General features: G+C 39.3%; 1 protein-coding gene across 3 annotated transcripts in view; it reads right to left on the bottom strand.

Annotated features, from left to right (window-relative positions):
• The window catches only part of ITGB6 (integrin subunit beta 6), a 70483-nt gene that overhangs the window by 39564 nt on the left and 3072 nt on the right, over window positions 1-27847 (bottom strand). For 2 of the 3 annotated variants that reach the window (XM_007454976.1, XM_007454978.1), the window contains 5 exons: window positions 26921-27125; window positions 26062-26308; window positions 16992-17157; window positions 15572-15733; window positions 12385-12480 (listed from right to left, as the gene is read on the bottom strand). In XM_007454976.1, the coding sequence (XP_007455038.1) occupies window positions 12385-12480; window positions 15572-15733; window positions 16992-17157; window positions 26062-26308; window positions 26921-27125 (876 nt within the window). Of the gene's footprint in view, window positions 1-12384; window positions 12481-15571; window positions 15734-16991; window positions 17158-26061; window positions 26309-26916; window positions 27126-27847 lie in introns of all 3 variants that reach the window. The other variant, XM_007454977.1, reaches the window with a different exon arrangement.

Here is a 27847-nt window from a genome sequence, read left to right as displayed (position 1 = left end):
GGAATGCTGAGGAGGGGACCACAATGCTCTTTGTCTCCTCCATTCTACATCCACTCACTGGTCTGGTAGGATGAGCCCATCCTGCAGATGGGGCTAAAGGCACCAGAGCTCTCCTGATCTGCTGAACTACCATGATCTGGGAGAGAATAACTGGCACTGACATTCCTACCTGACAGAGTCATCTCTTTCATTCTCCACAGAAGCTCTATTTACTGTACTTAGGTACCATTATTATCCATAACAATATCCATTATTATACCAAGATACTGAGGCCAAGAGAGTTTAGGTAACTTGCCTGAAGTCAGCCAGCCTGGAAGTGGTAGAGCTAGACCCTGCCATGCTCTGTCCTGGAGTTAGATCTCTTAACCAGGCCACTGACAGTAGGTCCCTGGAAATCGCTATCCTGGTCTGGTGATAACATTGGTGAGCCAGAGAGAGGTTAATGAGTAAACCTAAGTTAACTGAATGTATTCGCTTCCTGGGGCTGCTGTAACTAAGTACCACAAACTGGGTGGCATACAACAACAGAAATTAATTGTTTCACTGTTCTAGAGGCCAGAAGTCTGAGCGCAAGGTGCCTCACGCTCCCTCTGAAACCAGTAAGGGAGAGTCTCTCCTTGCCCCTTTCTCGCTTCTGGTGGTTGCTGGTAATCCATGGCTGTCCTTGGCTTGTAGATCGTCCTCCAGTCTCTGCCTCCATAGTCACATGGTGCCCCCTTCTGTGTCTCTGTCTCTGTGTCTCTTCTAAGAACACCAGTCATAATGGATTAAGGGTCTACTCCACTCAGGTATAACCTCATCTTAACTAATTACATCAGCAAGGCCCTATTGCCAAACAAGGTCACGTTCTGAGGTTCTAGGTGTTAGGACTTTAACATATCTTTGGGGCGGGGCAGGGTGGGGCACAGGCACAATTCAACCCATAAGATTCTGCTAGGGCTCTTTTGATTTCTTTAACCTTTAAAGATATATATATTTTTATTTATTTATCCTACTTATTTTTGGCTGCATTGGGTCTTCGTTGCTGCACGCAGGCTTTTCTCTAGTTGCTGTGAGCGGGGGCTACTCTTCGTTGCTGTGTGCAGACTTCTCATTGTGGTGGCTTCTCTTGCTACGGAGCACAGGCTCTAGGTGCACAAGCTTCAGTAGCTGTGGAGCACAGGCTCAGTAGTTGTGGTGCACGGGCTTAGTTGCTCCGCAGCATGTGGGGTCTTCCCGGACCAGGGCTCGAACCTGTGTCCTCTGCATTGGCAGGCAGATTCTTAACCACTATGCCACCAGGGAAGTCCCTAACCTTTAAAGATTTTAAGCCTTCGTTTTACCTGGAAAAGTGAGTACCTTGCCTGGTCACAGGGCTAATAGGTGGTAGAAACAGGTCTTGACTTTAAAGCAAGCGCTCACTGGGCTCTACCTGCTCACTGTGCAAATGCCAACAGCCATGGGGCGGGGGAGTCTCATTGGGAAGTTAAGGTAATAATGCCTGGTATTTATATATATAGGGGTTTAGAGATTATAGAACACTTTCCTACTCAAAGCAAAAAGAAAGGAAGAAAAAGCTTTGTGTCCGTAATCACTTTCACATTGAAAGGCTACATCTTGAAAGAAATGTAAGAAGTGGTGAAACCATAGAGGCAAAAACATTTTTTTTTCCCCTGGGGGACTGTATTGTACTTTTTAGCTGGTCAAAGTAAAACAGCTCTTTGCAGGTGGAAGCCCGTTTTTGTCAGGAAATGTGCTTCTTCCAGAGCTGGGGGCCGGCGGGGTTGGCTGAAATAAGTCCTTCTGAAGGTAATCGGTAGGCTTTCTTCCCGAGAGGTCTTTCATTCTTGTGAGGTTTTATTCTCCTGTTCATTATCGGTAAACGCAGGGCTCCCGGTATTATGCAAAAGTTTACCCCCAGGCTCGGCTGTGTTACTAGGACTCCCAAGATTCCAAAAAGAATATGTAATTGTTTCTGGCACTAGGCAGCGTGAATGTCTGTCTCTGGGTTGCCTGATATCGGCTTTGCCTTCAGGCTTTTAATTGTCAGCATTCCACAGTCAGACCGGCAGCGATGGGGGTGTGCTAATTAGATCAGGTGCTTGATCTTGAAGTCTGTACCAGCGATGACTAGGTAGTCGGCTTCGGAACTTTTGAGCACTCCCTGTCTTTCTCCCAGTCTGCCCTGGAATGTAATTATCTTGTCAGCCGAGAAGCTGCAGCGCACAGCTGAACGAGTGCTCGGCAGCAGTCACAGTGCGATAAGGGAAGACAAATGGCCCACCGTGCGTGACTGCTCTGAGACAAACAAATGCACAGAGAGGCATTGGAGAATGGAGACTGAGAGAACAAAGGGCCTACACTGAGTATTTGTTCCTGAAGATACTTCAGATCTTCTCTTAATAAGATTACCCTGCCTTTTTTTTTTTTTTTGCGGTACGCGGGCCTCTCACTGTTGTGGCCTCTCCCGCTGCGGAGCACAGGCTCCGGACGCGCAGGCTCAGCGGCCATGGCTCACGGGCCCAGCCGCTCCGCGGCATGTGGGATCCTCCCGGACCGGGGCATTAACCCGTGTCCCCTCCATTGGCAGGCAGATTCTCAACCACTGCGCCACCAGGGAAGCCCCCCTGTCCATTTTAAAATCAGATGTTTTTAAAACTATTGAATTGTATGAGTTTTTAAATATATTTTGGTTATTAACCCTTTATCGGGTTGCAAATATTTTCTCCTATTCTTTGGTTGCCTTTTCATTTTGTTGATGGTTTCCCTTGCTGTGCAGAGGTTTTTTAGTTTGATGTAGTCCCACTTATTCAGTTTAACTTTTGTTGCCTTTGCGTTTGGAATTAGATCCAAACAGTTACTGCCAAGACTGATGTCAAGAGGAGCCTACCACCTATGTTTTCTTCTAGGAGTTTTATAGTCTTAGGTTTTACATTTAAGTCTTTAATCCATTTTGCGTTAATTTTTGTGTATTGTGGAAGATAGTGGTCTAGTTTCCTTCTTTCACACGTGGATGTCCAGTTTTCCCAGCACCGTTTATTGAAGAGATGGTCCTTTTCCCATTGTATATTCTTGCCTCCTTCATTATAGATTGATTGACCACACATGACTAGGTTTACTTCTATCATATGATCCAGCAATTCCACTTCTGGGTATTTATCCAAAGAAAATGAAAACACTAATTTGAAAAGATACATGCACTCCATTTTCATTGCAGCATTGTTACAATAGCCAAGATATGGAAGCAACCTAGGGGCCCATCAATGGCTGAATGGATAAAGAAGATATTGTATACATATACAATGGAATATTACTCAGTGATGAAAATGAAAGAAATCTTGTCATTTGCTGCAAGAATGGACCTTGAGGGCATTATGCTAAGTTAAACAAGTCAGACAGAGAAAGACAAATGCCATATGATTTCACTTACACATGGAATCTAAAAACAAACAAACTAATCAAATCAGAACAAAATAAACAAACAAAAAAGCCAAGTTCATAGATTCAGGGAACAGATTGGTGGTTGCCAGGGGTGGGGAGGTGAGGGTGGGGGCAGGAAGTGGGAGTGATACGAGTGAAGGAATCCAAAGGTATAAACTTTCAGTTATAAAATAAGTCATGGGATGTAATGTACAGCATGGTAACTATAGTTAATAATACTGTATTGCATATTTGAAAGTTGCTAAGGTAGCAAATCTTAAAAGTTCGCATCACAAGAAAAAAATGTTGTAACAGTGTGATGCCAGGCAGTAACTAGACTTATTGTGGTGATCTATTTGGGCTGTGTATACAAATATTGAATTGTTATGTTGTACAGCCAAAACGAACATAATGTTATATGTCAATTCTACCTCAATAAAGAAAAAAAAAGAAAAGAAAAAAATGCAAAATCTCAGGCCTCAGCCCAGACCTCCTAAATCAGAGTCTATATTTTAACAGACTCCCTGGGTGATTGGAGACACCAAGGGAGATTTTTTAGAATACTGATGTCTGGGTCTCAGCCCCCGAGATACTGATTTAATTGGATCAGGGTGTGACCTGGGCCTTGGGTTTTTTAGAAAGCTTCTTAGATGATTCTAATGAGTGCCAAAGTTTAAGAATGTCTGGTACAGAATGACATGTCCACACCATTCTTGTTGTCAAGAGGATGCTTCCAGGAATAGCTCTGGCAATTTGGAAAATAAAGGTGTTATGTTTTTAAAACTACACACCTGTAATCCATATGGGGTTCTCAGTTTGTCATACACCTGTGACATCTATTTTCTACTCAACAGCAAAAGTGGTGTTTTTGAATGCCTTCTACCCATGGAATAGCACTATGCTTGCCTCCCTTGGCCTTCAAGACTGGGGGGGTCTTGTTTTAGCCTACCTTTCCCACTCCATCCCCTTCTACCCCAGCTCACATCAGGCTGACAAACCTCTTTTCAATTTGTCAAACACACTGAGCACTGAGTACTTTGCTACCTCAGGGCCTTTGCACACTCCTTCTCCTCTTGACTGCTCTTAACCTTCAGGTTGCTGCTTTATTCATCACTTCTTAAAAAGGGTCTTCCCTGAAGATCCTATGGAAGTAAGGTCTCACACTGTCCTCTTCCATTATTCCCCACTGCTGTACTCTCGGTTCCATTTTTCTTAGTAATTCTTTCAAAGCTTTTAGTATGTGGCCCAAACATTGCATGAACATACTAAAACATAACAAATTACTTGTTGTTTAGAAATTCAAAATTAATTGGACATCCTGTATTTTTATGTGCTAAATCTGGTAACCCTATAGAAGAAGTATGCCAACCCCTGAATTAGTGAATAAAATGTGCCCAAATTGTTCAAGCTCAACAAAATTTTCTGTTTCAAAAATTTTCTGATTACTTTTTGAAGATTCAAGACCGTAAGGGCAACAAGATACTGAACAATGTTGTAACTAACGGTGGCCCCGTTGTAGCCTAGTTTGAGCTCTTTCAGATAATGAGCCATAAAGTTAAAACATATAATACTCTCAAATTTCTCTTATGTCTGGGAGCTGTCAGTTTAACTTGTCCCTTGTGCCTTGATGTCCTCTATAATTGTGTGAAAGGCTGTGCCATGTGGAGAATGCATGGGTACAGTTAAACTCTGCATGCTGGTCCAAGAAGGGGTGAGCTTCCTTTAATCATAGCTGTAATTTGGTCCAGCCTCACAGATACAGAGTGGCCACCTGCAGCCATAGGAAAGGCTTCTGGGGATAGATGGGTAACTGCGTCCCCTCACACTGTGGACCCTCCTAGGAAGGGAAGTGGAGGTACACAGCTTTGAGCACTTTGCAGGAGAAGAGCCTTTGAAGGAACTGAGTTTGTTCACAGATGTCAGAGTCCTCACCAGTAGGGCACTTTCAGGGATAAGAAAAGGGGTTACTAGAAATAATTTGTTGGTCCTATTAAAGATGTTGCATGAATGTATAAAAAAGTAACCAAGTATCATTGGTATATGTAAAAGAGTGACCTGATAGGTAAAAGTGTAGTAATTCTGGATGTTCTGGGGCTGCTAGGGGTGGGCAGCAAGTTTGCTTTTATTTTAAAACACACACCCTCTAAGTCTGGCAACCACAGATTCAGAATTCTGTAGAATGACCCTGATTTCATCTAATGCTATTCTTATTAATAAAAGTGGTTGTTCAACACATAACTAAGTGCAACTTAATTTTTATGCCTTTTTAAGACTGTGAATATATAAACACATTCCAAAAATTTGAACATACTTAATATGTACAATCTGATACCAATTATGTTAAAACATGTAAATGCATGTAAAAACAAAAAAGAAGACATTCTAAAATGTCAAGAATGGTTAACTGTGTCTGAGTAGTGAGTTTATGAGTGATCTTTATTTTCTTCATTGTGCTTTTCTGTATCCCCCTCTTTTTTTTTTTTAAATAATGTATTAATTTTATCATCAGAAAAAGAGTAATTTAATATGTGTTTTTTCTTTTTTCTGTTTTGTTTTTTGGTGTTTTTTTTTCAACATTCCCATGTTTTTGGTAGGAGAGTAACTGAGTAAGTGATACAACTACTTTGGAAAGCAACTTGGATACACCCAGGGGCGGTTGAGGATGCCACTCCCCTGTGACCCAGGGGCTTCACTTCCAGACATGGATCCTCAACAGAGAACATGCCTGCAAGGATGTGCATGGCTGCAACAATTGTAATGCTGCAGGACTGGAAATGATCTGAAGCCCTCAGGTACAAATGAACATGCTACAGTAAATATACGTAATGAAATATGTATAGCAGTGGAACAGAGTAAACAAGAGCTCTAAGTGTTTCCATGCATAAGCCTCAAAAACGTATCTTTGAGTACCACAATGTGAATATACTTAATGCCACAGAACTATATGCTTAACCTATAAAATGGTAAATTTTATGTTGTGTATATTGTACCATAATTTAAAAAAAAAAACCCAAAACATAACATTGAGTCAAAAAGCAAACTATAGAAATAATACATACAGCATGAAATTAAACTTGTGAGCCCAAACTATGTAATTAGTTATGGGTAGACATATGATTTAATGCTTCACATAATAAACATGGGAATGATAAACACTAAGTTCAGGGTACTGGTTACGAAGGAAAGAGGGAGGTGGGCAGTTACACAGCAGGCAACTGGATCTGAAATGTTTTATTTCTGTAAAATATCGGAAGCAAATATAGTGGCAAAATGTTAAGACTGGAGAAAGCTGGGCAGGAGGTATGTGGGTGTTCATTGTGTTACTCTATTTTTCCATGTGCTTGAATGGTATCATCATAAGAGGCCTACAGCCTGTGTCAGACCATGTGTCTCCTATTCCCCCTTTGGCCGAAACCTCGATAGCAGTCACCTTAGAGACTAGCTATTTTTGGTGGGTTGGCCAATGGCATAAGCTCCCTAACTGTGGGACCCGTTCTTACCACTCAGGGCTTAAATATCACACAAGGCAGAATCCAGATGTGTCTCTTTTCAAGTCCACACATATTCAGATTGCTCTATTTGTCTAAGTTAACAGCAACAGTAAGTAAAATCCAGTGTTTACTGGCCTTGAAGGACTCTGCCGTTTGCAGGGAATGCTCTGCTGCTCCCGTGGGCTCTGTGCTCTTACTGTTCAGTGACTTTCAAAAGCCGGTTACTTTGTGAAAAGGCTGCTTCTCTGCTGGCCTAGTGGTTAGGAATGGGCCTGCTCTTTCACTGCAGAAACTCAAGTTCAGTTGTGACTCAACTCACTGTTTGGGGCTGTTGACTCAAACTGTCTGGGCTCAAATCCTGGCTCTCACATGCAACTTGCTTTTGGATTTTTGGGGGCGCTAAAAGGGAGATTAAAAGATAAAGTGAGTTAAAATAGTTAACCCCAGCTGCCACCTAATAAGCCCTCAGCAAACCTTCCCTATTATTCTCATGGTCATAGTTGCTGATTCTCTCTGGTCCTCAGTTTCCACCTCTACAAAGTGAAGGGCCAGCACCGGGATACCCTCAGCATCGAAGGTAGTGTTAAGATTGCCGATTAATTTGCTGCCCCTTGTAATAAAAATGGTGAATAGAAAAGAGTAAAAACATTGACAGACGTGAAAACTCTGGCCCCTCAGTAAAACTCTGCCTTGCGGTCTCTAGAACATAACCTCTAAAATAACCTCTATCCTTTAGGTAAATCAATGGCTTACAAGTCTGCTAATGCTCTTGAGGCAGACACTGTGTCTTCTCTCTAGTCACCAACCCTGGCCTGGCTCATGGATGTTTGATAAATGAATGAATGAATGAAGACTATGGTCAATAGCACCCTGGTTCTAATGATGCCTGGCATTCTGGGTATTATGTAAATCTTGAAATATTTAGGCCTAGTATTGATGAAATCTCATTTTATATTTCTACATGGGTTGGCCTAAGAAAGCATCTCATTAAGACCCTGACTATAAATCTGTATCTTTTTTTCTGTGTGTTTATTTTCTGGATTATGAGTCCTTGTGTTCTTTAGAAGAAAAGTACTCTGTGTAACCTAGGGAGTAACTACTGATGATTTTTCGTGTTTATGGTTTATTAATTAGTCTGGAAAATACTTCCAACCACTTTGCCCTGATAATCTGAGGACACGAGTTTTTTTTCCAAAATCTCCCTCTCTGAGAGGTGTTTTTATTAATGAGGGAAGTGCAGGCAGCTGGCTCTCCTTGGTCTTTATTTTCAGATACCAGCAAATAAAGAGAAATCAAAATCCTTTTCCATTACACTTGAACTGAGAGCAAGTTATTAACTCCATGGATGTTTCTCATAATCCAGAAGTTCTCTTTTTAATTCCTACATGATTTTATTTTCATTAAAAGCATAAATTTGGAATCCCCATAATTACAGGATGGGATTCATAGATAAAGAACAATTTTTTAGACCGTGCCCTAAAATTAGCTATATTACAGCTAGCTATACTTTATCCGTGTGTAAATCATTGGAATTTATGGTGATTTGCGCCCCCTCCAGGTCCAGAATCATTGACTACCAAAGCTGGAGGTCATCCACTCCAGTCCTTTTATTCAGTAAAAACCGATCTGAGAGATAAAGGGATTTTCACTGGAAAAAATTGTTTTGGTCTTTTCCAACAGAAAACATTATAAAGCAAAACAATAATAGAACAGGCTACAAATAGCAAAAGGGTCCAATTATTGTTTTATCTCCCTCCCTAATTTCTCTGCCTCCTTTCAGTTCCCTTGCTATGGTGAAAAGCTCAAAAGATGAGGAGAAAAAGGAAAGAAAGGGTGAAATAAAAACTGGGTTTTTGATTCCTGAAAAATTGAAACTTGTATATGGTAGACAATTTCAGAAGCCACACTTCTGAGACATCAGGCTCATAGCATATTGCAGCAGCCTTTGTGTTTGTTTTTGGATTAATGACCGTCAAGTGGTTAATCACTCGGGTTTTCCTTTTACAGACTAGGAAGAAGGCTCTGGAGCTTATCCAACAGGGTGATCCCAAGGCTGATGGCAGAGTGTTCCTTTCCTCTCTCGTGCCAACTGGATCCAAATGGAGAAGAAACAGCCAAGGCTGCAGGTGACCATAATGGTAGGTCAGGCTCCCCCACCTGCTCTTGGACATGGGCTCCCTTGACCTTGACAGGCATTTGTCACACAAAACTCCGAATCTCTGTTTAGAAACTTTGAGCCCATTTGAGAAAAAATGAAGTGCTTGCATTGCAGTTTTTTGTTTTTCAATTCATTCAACAAATATTTACTGAGAATCTACTTTGTATTGAGAATTGGCCTAAACAGAAAGATGAGCGAGACCCACCATGCTCTTTACAGAGTTAATAATAGAAGGTTTTTTTACCTCCAGAGTGGAGGGCCTTTTGGTTGGTAGAACAACCTGCTTGGGCGCCTGTCCCCATGCTTTAGACCCATCATTCTGTCCTAATAACCACAGGGACATCAATTAGTGGCCACAGATGTTAGTGAAGTGTCTTTTACCAATACATCTTGTTTACTTTCTAAGTGGTGTTTCAACATTACATCATAAACACCAGGTCATACAATTATTATATATATATACAATAACAATTAACGTCATAAAACTCATCTTTTCCAGCCAGAGGTAGACATTTTGAAAGATAATGGGATATTTTAAACTCTTGCAAATAATCCCAGGTGATTAATAACAGGATTTGACAATGTAGTAAAAAATGCTAATTTAATTGTTTTTCTCTCAGTCTCTCATTAGGAAGGAAAGACTAGTCAAATTAGACAGTTGGGGCTTAGTAGCCTGATACTAAATTGATGTAAATTAACAGTAAATATTTGAAAACAGCAGAGGAGATAAAAAAATTTTTTTAAAGCTTGGGTAATTGAATCCTGATTCAAAATGGTATTTAGCAGTTGAATGTAATATACTACCTACTGCTCAGTCTATTATCTATCATTATCTTTTGAACCCTGTAATTGGACAAACAGGAAACTATCCATGATAATAAGTTTGTTCAAAATCATCTGTTTGCTGGAGTCTGGGGCACACACTGCAGTCATAATGAACAGGAGGCAAAACTGCTCACTGTAGCCTTTCCATGGTTCATTCATCTCTGTTACCACAAAGTACGGCAACATACACACCTGGGCAGTCCAAGGCATCTTACCAAAATTATTTTAAAAAATAGTCATTTTTTTCTTGCATTCCATGAACGGGCAACATAACTCTTTATTTGCTGCAAGATGGGCACCATTGAACCTGACCTAGCTCCTGTCCCGGGTGTGGGCAAACAGTTTGCCTCCTGGAATTTCCATTAGATCCAACCACTTAGTTGCTTTATTTATCCTATCACTGGTTTTATTTTTCAGTGATTCTTTGGTCGTTATGCTGCCTCTATCATAGCTATCCAAACATCAGGTCACATAGGGCTCCTGCACACATAGGGCTCCTTCTAAGAGATTTAAATGGAAAGGCAACCCAAGCCATTACTGGTCTATTTTCAGTTTCCATTATCAATAAAACAAGAAACCAGCATTTTCATGCTGTGCAAAACCTTCAGGGAAGTGCAATGCTGCTGTCATTATCTTTAGACCAGTCTGCCATCTACTCCCACTAATGCAGAGGAAATGATGAGTCCATCAGAACGAAAATAAAATGATGAAAGGATCAGAGTCACAGAGCGGCCTGCTGGCCTGGTCCACTGCATGGCTCCCTGCAAATGTCCCTTTGAATTTAGTGGAGCCTAGATGGTAAAAACCACAGGTCACAACGGAACATAAATTCACCTCCTAATGAGATTAGTAGGCAGGCAAAATAAATGTCCTGCTGTTACGTTAGAGGCAGGCTCTAATCTGGTGTTTTCCTTGGAAATGATCATTTCCTTTGCAACAGGGAACCGTGGATGCAACCTGTTTAAATCCGACAGATTCTGTTTTGCCACAGAGCTATTTTTCACCTTGCTCTGTCTTTTTGATAGCAATTTTGAGGAGGCGTTTAAATGAGTTGTGTCTTAAAGACTATTACCAAAGTGAGTTATGGGTGTCTCTGTTCATAATCATCAATCGTGTTTCCCAGATCCCTCTTTTAAGAAAACTTTGTGCAACTTCTCCTTCCCTTTCTAAACAGGAGCCTTGCTTTGGAGGAGGTGTGGTGACCCCCAGGGTCCTCTCACTCTAGCCTTACGAATCAAAGGCCGAATAGACTCACTATTGTATTTGGGGTACTTTTTAAAAATCTTTACCGCAACTTTACTACTTAAAACCACTGGAAACGAGTATCACATACTAAAAAGCCTTAAGAAAATGCCTAGATCAGGTGAACCCACATGGTCTCTGAGTAGAACAAAGCCCTCGAGTATGTAGCTTGATTGCAAGGGACTTCCTTGGTTTTCAGCAGAAGGCAGTCTCACCTGGAGTACAATACCCTCCTCTCATTAAAAATGCAAGATAGGATCTCCTCCTGGATCCTGTCTACAGAGCTTGATGCAAGTTCACGGACTGTACCGTCCTGAGCAGTGAGTGGCATTTAATCAAAGCCTTCTGTGAAATAATCTCAGTGTTTCCCGAGCCCTGTAAATTCACCAAGCGAGTTAAGAGGTCCTTTCAAAAGGAATGGGAGATCCGACTTTGAATTTAGGAGTCTTTGAAGCTTCTGCATAGAAGGTACAGACAATTTAACGGACACATATTTTCTCAACATTTTGTAGGACTCAGGCTAGAGATTCCTCCTCTGTGAAACTGCCCATGAGGAATAATAGATCATTTGCTAGTACCCCAATACATGGCATTTTGACATATTGTTTTTCTGAGGCTGGAAAGAAGCCACAGAAAACTTTTGCACTTGTAATATGCGTTTTACTGTGTATGCAGTGATTTATGAACATTTTTTTCATCTAACAAAACAATTTCCTTTCTGCCATTGGTGCTTCCATTCAAAAACCTGAACTGCAAATCCAACTACTTTAAGGGAGAAATTATCTTTTGGCCCAGGGTTTAACAAATTTTTTTCTTTCAACTTTTCACTTCTCAATAGTTTGAGTTGTATCTCTACTTGTGTATTTTCTATGTATCGAATTTGCAAATGTCAGAGACTTAAGTCAAGCCTCCTCCCATTCTCATAATTTTCTCTGCTCGCTGTTAACTCTCCTTATCAGATGAAAGAGCTCAAGGGAAGATAGACTGATTTTCCATTAGACAGGTGGTCCTGTTTATTGGTGCTCTCTTCCAACTTTTCATTTCCATAACTGTCTCTTCCTTATCCCACCATATCTGTCCTCCACTCTCTGCTGCACCTCTGTGTTTATAATTTAAATTGCAAACAGTAACTGAATCCACTTTGCCAGTGTCCAGTATATCTGGTACGTGTTAATGATTACCTGTTGGCCTCCCATGTATTAAATTCAGAGTTAAAGTTTCATGTTCAACAATCTCCCTGAAGGAATTTCCCAAATCATGTTTGCTTACCTCATACAAATGAACTTGTTCTTGGGTTACAGCAAAGATCAATAATACGTTATTTTGCACCAGTTTATCAATGAGTTGTCCAATTGTTGGATATTCCTAAAATTGAACACAAAGATTTTAAGTATCTTCTTAACAGAAGTATGTAAAATAAAGGAATATCTCTTTCAAAGATATCTTACTGAGTTTGGCATTTTCAATTCTCACAGGCATTACTGTGTCTATCACTCCAAGTAAACAAGTACACAATTAGCATTATTTTCTTAATTGGTTTAGTAATTGTTTCCTAGATATTGTAAGTCGACTTAATTTCTTAGAGTCGGTGCCTGTCAACGTGGTGTATTATGCTCTGTCACTTCCAAGGAGATCACTAAATTCATCTAAAGACTTACAGTGTGTCATCTTTTCAAGGGTAGAGATACATGTCTTTTTCTAAGTGCCACTTGCCTGCAGGCAAATATTGGAGGGAATGTTAGAATTGAGAGAGGGACCATGACTATGATGAAGGTGACCGAGGTGACTCTTGCAGTTCTGAAACTCTGACTGGAATTGGATGGGGCGGGATGAGGGTTGCGGAAGGACCAACCTGCTGAGGAAGCACACACTGCCACTCCTAAATCCCTCTGACTTCAGATATTCCTGTACCAGCTCTCCAGTTTGGTCTTACTGCCTTTTTGATGTCACGAATTGACTTTATGGGATGCTGCAATATTTTTACAGGGCAATTGAAAAGCCATTGTATTCAATTTACTTCTGTTCCATTGATACATTCATTCCTGAGTGATACAAGTACTTTAAAATATAAAGTCATTAATTATCATATTTGCAGATGACCTTTACTTTCCAAGCCTGGAAAACCTGGAGCACGTTTGCCTGGCGTATGACTCCAAATGTGAATAATGGGCAAAAAGACCCTCAAATGAGGGAGTGGCCTGCAAACAAGGGAACTAAGAATACCATGTGGCTTATGACTGCAGTCAGCCAAAGTGCAGGAACACTGACGAATACGCCTTCTTGCACACGAATGTGGTGTGTTCATATATTCTCAGCGCTTCTGGAATATTTTTGTCTTCAGCCACAAAATTAAAGTTGAGGGAAAAGTATAGTTTTGCCTAAGATACTCAGGTCAATTACCCAACTGCAAATCTGGCTGTGTAATGCGTGCTTTCTATCCCATTTGGATTTTTATTAGTGGATATTAGCAGAATCCAGATACTATCTATAAAGCTTTCTGAGTCTGACATTCTCAGTCTCTGTGTTTCAATTGCCCAAACATTAAGTATCCTTCAACCTTAAGCCTGAGGTCCTCCAATGCTGGTCCCTACTTATCTCCAGATGTTCTCCAAACTTTCAACTGCTGTGCCTGTGTAGCCAGGATGGCACCACGTAGCCCTCCATAGGCGGGTGAATACGGTTCTCTATTCGATCCAGATCTATTGATTTAATTCCCACAATTATATTCTAAGTTCCTCAAGGCCAGGGATCGTGTCCTGTTATTTTGCGGCCCCAGGAGCCTGGCCCAGCGTTGAGAGCATAGAAAGTGCTCAGAGGACCCGGGGGCTATGTTGCAGGCAGGGAAATAGCCCATGGCTCTGTGCATTGTAGCAACTTACTCAATAAGAATCACTTGAACATGTATTAGAGGAGATGGTCATATTAGGCAACAGGCAGTATTTGCTTCTGTGATCCTGCTTTTTTTCTGAGACGGCTATTATGGGGCACTTGAATAGTTGCAAGAAAAAAGTAATAAAAAAGGGATACACTTCTCATAGTTTATTACCCCTCATTGGCTAAAAGACAAAATGTGGCTACCCTCACTAACCCTGTAATATGGAAGGACAACCGATATAATTAAAAATATATAAATTTGGTGAACACTATTGATCAAAAGTTAGGTAGAAACAGCCATGTTGAAGTTTAGAAATTTAGGTCAAGAAATGATAGCAGATAATTCATGAACCATTAGATTTTTTAAAACTAATTGCCAGCATTGTGGTAAGCATTTCTGTACATTATCTCACTAAATTCTTCTTTTAGAGGATAGTTTTTCCAATCTGATATTAGAATCCTGGGCTCTCTTCCCTCTTTCTTTCTCTCCCCTACACACACTTTTACAGCATTGTCATTTTACAAAGTCACTTAAATTCTCTGTACCATTTTTTCCCCAAGTGTTAAATGGGGATAATATGACCTTTCCAGGTTGCTGCTTCATAATTCAATTCTATTTTTAGTGTGTTCCAGGCACTGTGCTGTCAGCAAATAGAGATAATAAACCAGTTCTGGTACTGAGGATGTATGTTAAAGACAGACAGAAACCAACAAGCACATTTCTGTATGGCGATGGCCAAGAAGCCAACTATGTATGAGAGCCAGGGGAGAGATGATCACTTTGGGGCCCAGTGGAGGTCAAACAGGGTCCTCCCCGTCCCCGGAGCAGTCATGATCGAGCTGGGTTTTAAAAGATCAGTAAGAGTTTCTCAGCAGCCTTGGAGGAAAGGGCATTCCAGACAGAGGGAATGACACATGCACCAGCGTGGCAGCCTCAAGGTCTGTTCAAGGGAAACAATTAGACACATAGGTTTCTGGTGAGGATCAAATGAGATCATGTACATCAAAAGGGCTCTGAAATTTTTACCTTGTTTTACAAAAGTCAAGTGTTTTTTTTTTTTTTTCTTTGAATGTCACGAGCATTTTTTAAATGACGAAAATAAGCCAAATTTAATAAAACACGAGCCAAGAAGCACCTGACTAGTGGTTTCCCAGGGAGTCCCAGGGTCTACGAAAACATGGAATTATTGAGGCAGCATGACTCTGGGACCATCATTTCAAACAACTCCTAGGTGACTACTGTTCTGGTCTGAGCCTTCCTTTCCAGGACTATGGTTCAAACAGAATGAGCTGACTGTATTACATTTTGCTGGCCTTGGGCTCTTTGAAAAATTGGGGAGGTTCCGGGATCATTCGTCCTATAGCAAATCTGAACTTATCACACATCGCCACCGCCCATCTGTGCTCTTGAGGGAACCTCTAAGGGAGATGAGGATTGAGAAAGGCCAATGTGTTAAATCTCAAATCAGAAAATGTTCACCGCTTCAACCAAGGGTGGGTTACTCTGCTATGTATTACAGCAATTGTTGCTCCATTCGCCTACTTGTAGCCCTGCAAACAGCGTAGAGTATAGGTTACACACCAAGACTGTTGACATGGAGTATTCATTCTTGCTGTCCAAGTGACAGAGCCCGTCGTTAGGAATGACGATGCCTGCCAGTTTGCTGTCCATTCCAAAATGAGAGTCAGCATCGCTCACAAAGACCAGGAGATGGAGGGAGTCGTTACGCCAGCCAATTTTTTCCTACAGTGAGAAAGAAGCATTTGGCTTGTATGGGAGAGGGGAGACGTTTATTGAGAGTGGATCAGTTATGCTTGGACACATTCAGATTATTAAAATATATATTGCTGCTCAATCTATTTTAGACTTTCTCATCTATTGTGAGTTGGTAATATTAACATATTAAAGACATGAAATCCTGTGACCTTTGCTTGATCCTGGATTACATTTTCAGATGATTTATGCTTCAGAAAAAATGGTTCACTACAATCAGTATCCAGTTGATCTTGACATTTACACAGTTAATTATTTTTACTGTCCAGTTTTCAATTTACCAGAAAAATGACAGAAGGGAGTGAGAGAGGTCATAGATTATCCCAAATCCAAGCTGAAGCAGAGCTAGTAAGAATGCAATACAGAATGGACCCAAAGTAAGCCTGTTTTATTACAATTTCACCCAACCTGTAGGCACCTATTTCTCTTTCTACTGATATCATCCAAAAATTATAAACATAATACAAGGATAAAAACTGCTTATCAAAGTATGACTGCAGAGTACTGTTAATTAAGATGGTCTGTTTTCTGTCTCTTTGCAGAGCTCTCCCCTTTAATTAAGATTAGTCAAGGAACTAGTTGGACAGAAGCTCATCGTAGCTGCCCCATGGTACCTTATCTTTTTCCCTCCTTCCTTAATTCTTTGGCCCTCCCATGTTCTAGGACCTTTGGCCCTATCTGTTTCCTGATATTTTCCATGAAGACTGTCATCTGAAGACAGGGGAATCGTTCCCATGGATATGGGTCTGATTGTCAAGGAGAAGAGGTATTCTTGCATTGTCGTAGAGACACTGTGGCCTCTGACGCTTATTTTGTTGTTCGAAACAATAGATATCTGATCATATGTAGACGTTTATTCTGAATCAGAGCATTTTTACTTTTTTTCATTAATTGTTGTCTTTGTTTTTTTTCTTTTTTTTCACCATGGTTAATTCAAAAACTAATGAACATGATTTGGATCTTTGAAAATTAATCATACATGACTATTCTTTTAACCAATTTTCCCCAACTGTACTACAATGTTATTAGACTATTTGAATATTAGGCATAAAAAATTGTCCCCGTTTCAACATGATGGAATTTAAAAATGTACAAAAATTTTAAGTATCTGTTGTAGAAATACGGCGATTAAAGGAAAGATAAAGTTAGCTAAGCTTTTCAAAGGAGATTTGTTCACAAGAGATGAAATATGTGTCAACAGAATGAAACACTGCTCCCCTCAGCATACCTTACATACAGCAGCTTGCATAATTGCATCAAATCCACCTTCTGGGGTGTCAATATTAGCAGAAATTTTCTGATTCTTCACAATTTCATTGAATCTTTCTGCATCATTTGTCAACGGCAAAATGTGCTTGAATCCAAATGTAGGTAAACAAATGTATGGAATACTACTGCAAAAGGAAGATGTAAAATGTTCTTGAAATATGATACAACGCACAATGAATGGGTTTAATAGCCTAACAACATTTCCTTCAATGAAAATGCATTTTTCTAAAGTGCCCAACTCCGTAACTTGGCTGTGAGTCTCACTGTTAAGGTTGTTTTCATCATCTCGCACCCAGCCCTTCCAAACTGGCCACATTAGCTAACACTTAGAGCTTGCTGTGTGTCTTGCATTGGTTCAAGCACAGAAAACAGATAATCAGGTGATCAGACTCCCCGTGTGTGTGTGTGTGTGTGTGTGTGTGTGTGTGTGTGTGTGTGTGTGTAATCACTACCTTCTACTGCCTCTCAACCAAAATCCACCATTAAGTTTACATGATGACAACAATTCCTTTGTATTTTGATAGCTTAAACTGTCACCAAGGATGAGTCTCCCTGTAGCAAGACTGAGAGAGGAACCTGTCTACTTCGTCCTCTGCTCAGTCCTGCCTGCCCAGGGCCTGAAAATCAGAGCAAGGCTCTTGATTCTAGAGCCCAACTTTATTGTGATAGAACAGACTATTGTGGACAAGCCTGGGGTAAAACCACCACTAAAAACAGTTTACCTGTGAGGAAAATGCCATGTTAGGATGAGATCTGCCCTAAAGACATCACAGTAGAACAGAAATTGCTAATCCTGAAGCAGGCACATTTTATTCTGAAAGCCAGCTAGTAGCTGTGCATGAGACTTTGGGCAAGTTACTCAACCCTTCTGAGCTTTAGATTTTCCTTTGTAAAGTAGACATAAATAACATAGAGCAGAGATCCTCAAAGTGTGGTCCCTGGACCAGCCACGTGAGCATCACATGGGAACTTGTTATAAATGCAAAATCTGGGGTGTGACTCCAGACCTGCTGAATCAGAAACGTTAGGTGTGGACTCAGAGACCTGTGTTGAGCCAAGTCTTCCTGATGCATTCCAAAGTTTGAGAAGCATAGGTGTAGAAACACAGAGACAAAAAGGAGTAGCCCCCAGTGAGGCTGTGGTATGCTTCTGAGGAGAGCTGGTTGACTTAGGTGAGCATCTTTGCAAGTTCAACAGCCTGTCTTGTCAGCATACAAGGAGCTGATGCATCTTTGAGGAGTAGGCTCTTTTTCACCATAGTCATCTGCTTGAGGTATACAGTCAATTCTCATTATTTACAGATTCCATATCTTTGAAAATCCATATTGCTAAAATGTATTTGTAACCCCCAAATCAGTCCTTTCAGTACTTTCTCTGTCATTCGTGTACGTGCACAGAGTGACAAAAAAGCTGAGTCGGGCTTCCCTGGTGGCACAGTGGTTAAGAATCTGACTGCCAATGCAGGGGACATGGGTTCGAGCCCTGGTCCGGGAAGATCCCACATGTCACGGAGCAACCAAGCCCGTGCGCCACAACTACTGAGCCTGCGCTCTAGAGCCCACAGGGCACAGCTACTGAGGCCCACGCACCTGGAACCCGGGCTCCGCAACAGGAAGAGCCACCACAATGAGAAGCCCGCGCACCGCAAGGAAGAGTAGCCACCGCTCGCCACAACTAGAGAAAGCCCGTGCACAGCAACGAAAACCCAATACAGCCAAAAAAAAAAAAGAGTTGAGTCACCTGATATGAGACGTATGTTTCCAGCTGAGGTCAAATAAGACAGCCTTCTTGTTCCAGCTCTCATACTGTAAACAAATGTCCTTTTTGTGGTCTATCTGGTGCCATGGGTTTTTTTTTTTTTTTTGCATTTTTATGCTTTTTGGGTGATTTTGCTGTTTAGAGTGGCCCCCAAGTGTAGTGCTGAAGTGCTGTCTGGTGTTCCTAAGTGCAGGAAGACTGGTGTGTCTTATGGGGAAAATACACGTGTTAGCTAAACTTTATTCTGGCATGAGTTACAGTGCTGTTGGCTGTGATTTCAACATTAATAAACCAACAATATATATTAAATAAGATGTCTTTAAATAGAAACACACAGAAAACAAAGTTATGTATTGCTCAGTCGGTGAAATGTGACCAGAGACTCGTAGGAACCTAACCCTGTGTCTCCCCTAGGAGAAATGCTCAGCATTCTCTAATGCAGTTGTTGAAGAGAATTTACAGAACAAGACTTCCGTAAATGATGAGAATCAACTATATATATATAAGTCAGAGTGACTAGGGATTTGTTTACACTGAGAAATGAAGCTCTGCCAGAACCAGAATGCTGGTGTCTGCAAGGATAATCATTTACTTCCTGTCAGTAGATTTTCACAAAAAGTAGGTCATAATCTGATGCGTCCTCAGATTTCAGAACAAGAGGGGGTTAAAGATGGCCAGCACTGAATGGTACAGTCTGAGATGTCCCATTTTCTTAATGGGGTATTTTTTTATTTTCTAATGATTTTAAGAACTCTATCTCTAAATAGTATTAAACTTTTGTCTTTGTAGTTTGTTTTTAAATTTTGTTTACAGTGTTTTTTGGATATATACATTAAAACTTTTTATGTAGTCGATTTTTTCCCACCTTCAAATATGAATGTATTTTGAAATGTGAAATGAGGAATTAAAAAGAAAGTTAACCTATTAAATGATAATAATGTACCATTTGTCCTAATTGCTCCTGTAGTATGTAAAGCAGCTACAGGGTAGAAGAAAATGCCATTAGATTTAGAATAAAAAGACTAAATAGTTTTCCATCTTTGGGCAAGTTACTTACTCCGGACCTCAGTGTCTTTATCTATAAAATGAGGGTGATAATAATAGTTACTTCACAAGGTTGTTGTAAAAATTACATAAAAAGTATTTTATAAAAAGTATATAACTGTGTGAAGTATACCATTGTCCCTGGAGCCCAACTAGTCTGGGAAATGTTTTGTTTAATCTTTTATTTGGGGGTGTTGGTTCACACTGTACCAAAATGGCATTTGAGAATCTTCTGGAGCCAGAGAACTAGTATTCCTATCTTTCGGTAAGAAATTTGCATTTTTGTTGGTTAGAATTATTTGCTATGTAGTTCTTACTAGAACTCTAATCTTTTGGGAAGGGGAATACATTTATTTAATTCAATAAACATATTCATGTGCTGGGAGATGCATGAAGCTAAAGCAAAGCAGAACGTCAGAGCTGGGTCACACCAGAAAATTTTGACTGGAGGCTGCCCATTTTGGTCAAAGTTCTTCCTCCAACAAATGCTTATATTTGGTTGTTATTTTCTAAGGTAGAAATTGAAGGAACTACTCATTGCTGAATAACTTGATTTTGAGTCCCTAGACAACAATAGATTTGCATTTAAAATGCATTCAAATTTAAAATTGTAAAACACAATATAAAAAGTGCTACTTATATTTTTATTAAAACTTTAAATAAAATTCATAAAATAAGACTATAATGATATATACTAAAAGGTTAACACCATCTTTTTTGAGCGGGATTAGAAATGATTTCCATTTTCTTCTTTTTGTCTGTATTCTCACTTGGGCTTGTTATTAAAAATTATATTATATACTCATATATTTTTTTTGTGTGTACATATAGGAAATCTAAGCATTTCATGGTTCAGTTATCTCTTTTGCAAAACTACAATGAATTCCTCACTTCAAGTCTTCAAAAACAAAACAAAACACCAAATCAAACGTGAAATGATGTTTAAAAAAAAAAATCCCTCAAAATGTTCGATGGAGAAAATTTTATCTTTGTGCTGTTAAATATTTTTAAATGCATATTACAATTCATTCCAAATAGGAAAATGGAGAAAATATGGTTTTCCTTGATGTTTCTTAGACAGCAGCATAAGAGAAACTTCTTTCAAAAACGTAAACCATTCAGGCTTCTTACGTGGTGAAACGAATTTTTAGTGACTTTCCATCTAACGAAGATAAAGAAAGCAAAAGCTACTTCAAAAAGCACTAGAGACCAGATTAAAGCTGAGGTTTTAAAAGTGTGGTGTGCAGACCCACAGAGGTCCCTGACACCTTTTCAGAGAGTTTTTCAGGTCAAACGTTTTTCATAATAATAAGAGATGTTATTTGTCTTTTTCACTGTTGACATTTTCACTGATGATGCAAAGCAATGGTGACTCAAACTGCTGGTGCCTTAGCACAGATCAAGGCAGTGGCACCAAACTGCCTAGTATTCCTTATAATTTTTTTTTTAAATGCTAGTTTCACCTGATTGTCCTTGATAAAGCAGTAAAAGATATTAATTTTATTAAGTCTACACCCTTGGATACGTGTTTTTAAAAAAATATTTCTGTGTGACCACATGGGGAATATGCATACGGCATTACTGCTGCACGTTGAAATACATGTTTATAGTGGAAAAACACTTGCGATTGTTTGAACTGAACTGGCCTATTTTATGGAACAATCATTTGATCTGAAAGCCAAACTATCATTCCAACTTAAGTTTTTGGCAGACATGCTCTTAAAAATGAAGAAAAAATAAGCCTGCTAATTCCAGGAAAACGACTATCAGTATTTGTTGCCAAATGATGAAATCTGAAGTAACTAGAAAATTAGAACTTCAGAAAATTATCATCTGCCACCCATGGCTTAACGGCTTCCCAATACTTAAAGATTTATCTGATGGGATTAATGATGATATTAACAAATATGATTTTTTTAGATATTATATCATGAAATTTGGAAGATCTACATAACTCACTGAAACTTCACTTTCCAAATGACCAAAGCGTTATATTACAAAACCACGTGCACACACACGCACACACACACACACAGACACACACACACACACACACCAGTAAAAGAGCGATTCAAAGTGCTAAACAGACCAATGGTTTTTAATGTAACAAAATATGAAGTTCATTGATACTTTTTCAGATTCCACATTGAAAATAAATTTACCTCTTGTACAGTTTGAATGTAATATCAAAGAAGAATGTCTACAGTTATTGGAAAAATCTATTAATTGCTTCTCCCTTTTCCAACTGTATATCTGTGTGAAGTTTGACTTTCTTCATGGAATTCAACCAAAAAAAAGTATTACAACAGATTAAACGGAGAAGCAGGTATGAGAATCCAGTTGTCTTCTTTTAAATCAGATATTTTAAGAGATTTGTAAAAATGTAAAATAGTGCCACTCATCTTGTTAACTTTTGTTCTGTTTTTGGAAAATGTAGTTATTTTTCCTAAAGGTGTGTTATTATAGTAATATGCAGTATATTTTTCATTGTAATTATTAAATAAATTGATAAATAATTATTTTTATATTTTCTTAGTTTTACATTCTAAGACACTGAATATTGATAGGTATAAAGCTCTTTTGGAGGTCTTAATTTTTAAGAGTCTAAGAGAGTCCTGAGATCTAAAAGTTTGAGGACCGTTAGACAAAAATAACTAGAGAAAATAAGTGTTAATGAGAGAAAAAAATTAAAACTGGTTTTGAATGTCTGTTATGTTCTGAGCCTATTCAGCTCTCATGATTAGCCCAGGAAGTGAATATTATTATCCTCATTTACAAATGAAGAGATGGGAGCTCCAAGGTTATGATTTAAGCCCAGGTCTGGAAAACGCCATGCTCTTTTCTCTTACCTCTCATTGCCTTTGTACTAAAGAACATTTTATTCCATAATTATAAGGTTTGGATTGATCAAAGGATTGACTTCTGTGTTTGGTGTTTGGGTTCTTGGTGGGTAAATGTGTGGCGAGTGGAATCTGGACAGAGAAACTGGGACAATTAAGGGCGTGATTAGAAAGGAAAAAATATAATGTTGCAGCAAAAAAGAACTCATTATTTACAACTTTAGCTAATGGTAAATTTTGCCAACAAGAATAAAAGAAAAACCTCTATGAAATAGGAAGACGCTGACCTTTCAAGAGCTTAAATACGAGATCCTCCTTTGGGTTCCCGTTCACCGAACGTTGGGCAGTGCTCTGGCCTCCCTTTACCCCACTCTGTTGGTGTTGATAGTAGCTACCACCTACTGAGAGCTTCATGGTCAAGCCCAATATCAAATGATTCCTTTCATTATCTCACCCACTCCTTACAACCCCTCTGTGTGATCAGTATTATTATTCCAAACTAAAGCTCTGAGAAGTGAAGCGGTTTCCCTAAGGTGACATTATGAGTGAGCAGATGAATGGTTACCTGGTAACATGGGTGTATTCAAGGGATCAATGGAACAGAATAGAATGTCCAGAATTAGACACACATACAGTCAATTGCTTTTTAACAAAGGCATCAAGATAATTCAATGGGGAAAGGAAAATCCTGCTTAACAAATAGTGCTGAAACAATTGGATAGTTGCATGTAAACAAAAGATAGACCTAGACATTTTCCTCATTCCAAACAGAAACACTAATTTGAGATCATAGACCTAAGTGTAAAAGCTTCAACCACAAAGCTTCTAGAAGAAAACAGAGGAGGAATCTTTGAGACGTTAGGATAGGCAGAGATGTCTCAGGACAAAAAAATACACTAATCATAAAACTAAAAATTGATTAACTGGACTTCATCGAAATTAAAAACTTGCTTGACCAAAGACATTGATAGAAAAATAAAAATACAATCCACTGTCTGGGAGGAGATATCTGCAAAATATATTTGACAAAGAACTTTTGTCCAAATATACAAAGAACTTATACAATACAATATTAAGAAGAAAATCTAATTTTTAAAAATTGGAAAAAGATTTGAAAAGATACTTCACAAAATAAGATATGAGAATGGGAAAAAAATACATGAAAAGATGTTCAACATCATTTGTCATTAGGGAAATGCAAAGTAAAGCTACAATGAGATACACACCTATTAGAATGGTTAAAACTAAAAAGACTGAAATTACCAAGTATTAACAAGGATTTGAAATAAATGGAACCCTCACACGTTGCTGATGGAGATGCAGAATGGTACATCCACTTTGGAAAACAATTTGATGGCTTCTTAAAAAAATTAAAACTATACTTATCATACAATTCAGCAATTCTAATTCTAGGTATCTATGCAAGAGAAACAAAAACATACATCCGCACAAAGACTTATATGCAAATGATCATAGCAGTATTTTTTTCATGATCACCAGAAATTAGGAAACAACCCAAATGTCCATCAATAGATGAATAAATAAAGTGTAGTATAATAAATTCATACAAGGGACTATTACTTAAAACAAAAAGGAGCAAACTACTGGTGAACACAAAATCAGGGAAGAATCTCAAAAACATTATGTTGAGCAAAAGAGCCAGGCACAAAAGGTATATACCATTTTTTTCCATTCATATGAAATCCAAGAATAGGCAAAACCAATCTAACTGATAGAAATCAGAAAGTGGTTGCCTCTGGGGAAGCAGAACTGACTGTAATGGGGCATAAGGAAACTTTGTGTGGTGATGGAAATGTTCTATGTCATGTTTTAAGTGGTGCTTACATTGGTATATTCAACTGTCAAAACTCATGAAACTGAACATTTCTGCTGTGTGTATTTTAGTACCTGTCAATTATACCTCAAGAATGGGGGCTGGGAACAGATATTATCTCTGATATTTGCAACCAAACACAATTCCTAAGAGTTGCAATCAGTGATGAATTCTTTTCAAGGTCAAAATATTTTGGGGGCTTCCCTGGTGGCGCAGTGGTTGAGAGTCCACCTGCCGATGCAGGGGACACGGGTTCGTGCCCTGGTCTGGGAAGATCCCACATGCCGCGGAGCGGCTAGGCCCGTGAGCCATGGCCGCTGAGCCTGCGCGTCCGGAGCCTGTGCTCCACAACGGGAGAGGCCACAACAGTGAGAGGCCCGCGTACCTCAAAAAAAAAAAAAACAAAACAACAAAAAAAAAAAAAAACAAAACAACAACAACAACAACAACAACAACAACAACAAAAAAATATATATATATATATATATTTTTCTTTTCTTTTCGCTGTCAGATTCTAGTTGGGAATCGCATTGAAATGTCTTAAAACGATACTATAAAAACTGTCTTCTATAGAGATTGATTCCTTGGGTGTATACTAGTGTTCAAAGTCAGTGTATGTTTGGAAAGCCATTTAACGTATACCATATTTATAGGAGTAAAGGGCTTGGCTTTGGACGAGCCCAGATCTTGGTACAGATCACTGATTAGTCAGGTGGCCTCAGGCAAATTACTAACCTCTCAGAGCCTCTGTTACTTCCTCTGAGTATAGGGATGATGAAGCCTGCTTTGACCTGAAGCTATTATGAAGATTGAATGAGGTTATCTATGTAAAATCTTTAGCATAGGGTCTGGCACAGAGCAAATGGAAGCTCTTTTTCAATAGAAGGATATCAAATAATTTTATTTTGACCATGTCGTTGATATGTACAGGTAAGTCATCTCAAAGCAACTTGCCCTTGACCATCACCTGGATAATACATGGTTTTAGTAGCCGATCAGAGCATATTATAATGGAGTCATTGCCTAATTTCCTAATGAATTTGACAACAGTGAAGGCTACAAAGGGCTTTTCCAAGCAACAAGAGAAATTCACATTTCCCAAAGTATATCAGAGGTAGCTACAAAAGCTGTTATTTTGGCTGCAATCATTGGAGTGGAGACATATACTCTGAGAAAGTGTGGGTTACTGTCAAATAGCCTCAGAGAGTGGTGGTCATTGAGGATAGAAGGCCTCTGAGGGGCTGGGGTAGGGCTCAGGCCAGTGGAACCTGCAGTGAAAGACTTGGTCCGCTTGTCTGCAGAGCACAAAGCCAAATTTGTCACAGACCAACCTCCGCAGCGAGACAGATGCTGCAGATGCTGTGAGGACCCAAGCTAGAACCAGGTATTAAGTTGACTTCCCCTTGGCTCTGAAAACCTAGGCAACTGAGAGCTGCAGAGATCCAACCGGATGGGAGGGAACTGCCAGCCACTTAGCAAGCTCCTACAGCTCAGAGCAGGGCCGGCTCTACAGGAAATCAGTGTTCAAAGATGCCAGAAAATCATTTACTTACCTGCAAGGGTTGGCGATTTCTTCTGGTGTTGTTTTCATAAAAGGGGAGATGGGTTTTTCTACAAAAGAGCCGAAGCCCAGTCTAAAGTTGCTAGTTAATTTAGACATCTCCTTGGAAAGCAGGGAGCCTAGCTCTTTGATTGTGTTGAGGTCATCATCCATGGAGGCTGAGAGGTCCATGAGGTAATACAAGTCCACCGGGTAATCCTCGGTCTGGCGAACTTGAACTTGCAGAGTCTGTTCACTGCCTGCACCACCCCCGCAAGAAAAGCGAATCATAAAAACACATGGAGACTTCTTTGTGACTAGGCAATCACTGGCTGCTTCATTTCAATAAGAACTTACTGAAGATACTTACAATTTCATACACTGTGTCGTAAAGTTTATAAATGAACAAACCCATGAAAATCTTTCAGCAGTGAATTTAGAGTAACTGAAGGAGGTGAAAGTTAGGATATTTTATATCTCCTTGGGAGAACTAGCATCCATTTAGATGGAAGATAAGCTGAATTTTTGTGTGTGTGTGTGTGTTTAGAAAAGAAGAAAATAAAGAGGAGTTTAAAGCTACATTACAACCCTTGAAGAAATGTGAGGTAAGCCTTAGCAACATTTGAGTAATTCAGATGGTTACTATTAGATAAGGCTCTTTTTGGTAACACATTTGGAGTGCAAAGTGACCAATGTGAATAAAGAAAAGTGTTAGCCTAGCAACTCTCTATTTCCTTAAGAATGGGAAATCTGAGTCATCACAAACAATGATATGTAATATGGTACAAGGTGTATTAATGGAATAACAGTATTACTACATGTGATGTTAGATTTATTTACATGAGCCAGTGAGTGTGTAAATCATAACATACCTGGTCTCAGTTTAAGAGCTAAGTTTTGAGGGGCAATCTGAACGATGCTGGAACTATTTTTCTGTCTGCCTACACTGAGAGGCTTATTTAGAAGTATTTCTACTTGGGAGACAGGGTTTTCGATGAAGGTTAGTTGACATCCTTTAGCTAAAAGATTTGCTGGAGTATCACACCTTTCTCCAACTCCAGATAGATGGGTAAAATTCTAAAAAAAAAAAAAAAAAAAAAAAAAAAAAAAAAAAGATAAAAAAAAAAAAAAAAAAAAAAACAATAAAGAGAAAAAGATGACAATAAAGACAAAAAAGAAGACATTTCTTATGATTACTTTTTGCTTGCTTTCTAGTTAGGCATCTTGTCATAGTATACCATATCCCCACATGCCTGACATTGATTGTAGGTCTTAAGTTATAGCAGAATAACCAGAGAATTCTGCCAGTAAAATTGGAATTTCATTTAATTATATTCAGGAGAATTCACTGAACAGCTTTCTTTTTTCTTTTTTCCTTTTCTTTTCTTTCTTTCTTTTTTTTTTTTTTTAAATGCTCACTCCTTTACAACGTCTCCTGTGCTGTGACCAGGTCCTTGAAATAGCCGGGTCATAGAGTTGACATCATCGTGTGAATTATCTGTTCAGGGTAAACTGTAGGTCTGTGGAATCCTGGGACTGTCCAGACTCTCAGTGTGTCTATTACCAAATCCAGTGACAAAGAGCTTTTTCTGTGGCTTCCTAAAGGGCAAAGATTGTGACATCTCCCTATCTACTCTCTGTCCCAGTTTAATTTATGGATATATTTACCCTTCTATTACAGTATTGCTTCACTAAAGTTGACCTCTTGGGGACTTGAAACTCAGGGTCTTAAAGTGTTCCAGTTTAAGGTCTTTTAGAAATTTCTCCAACATTTGGATGTGGGGAAGGGAAGGGAAAGA

Source organism: Lipotes vexillifer, unplaced genomic scaffold, assembly GCF_000442215.2.
Source record: "Lipotes vexillifer unplaced genomic scaffold, Lipotes_vexillifer_v1.1 scaffold293, whole genome shotgun sequence".
Classification (NCBI taxonomy): Eukaryota; Metazoa; Chordata; class Mammalia; order Artiodactyla; family Lipotidae; genus Lipotes; species Lipotes vexillifer.
This window is presented reverse-complemented; position numbering and strand designations above follow the sequence as displayed.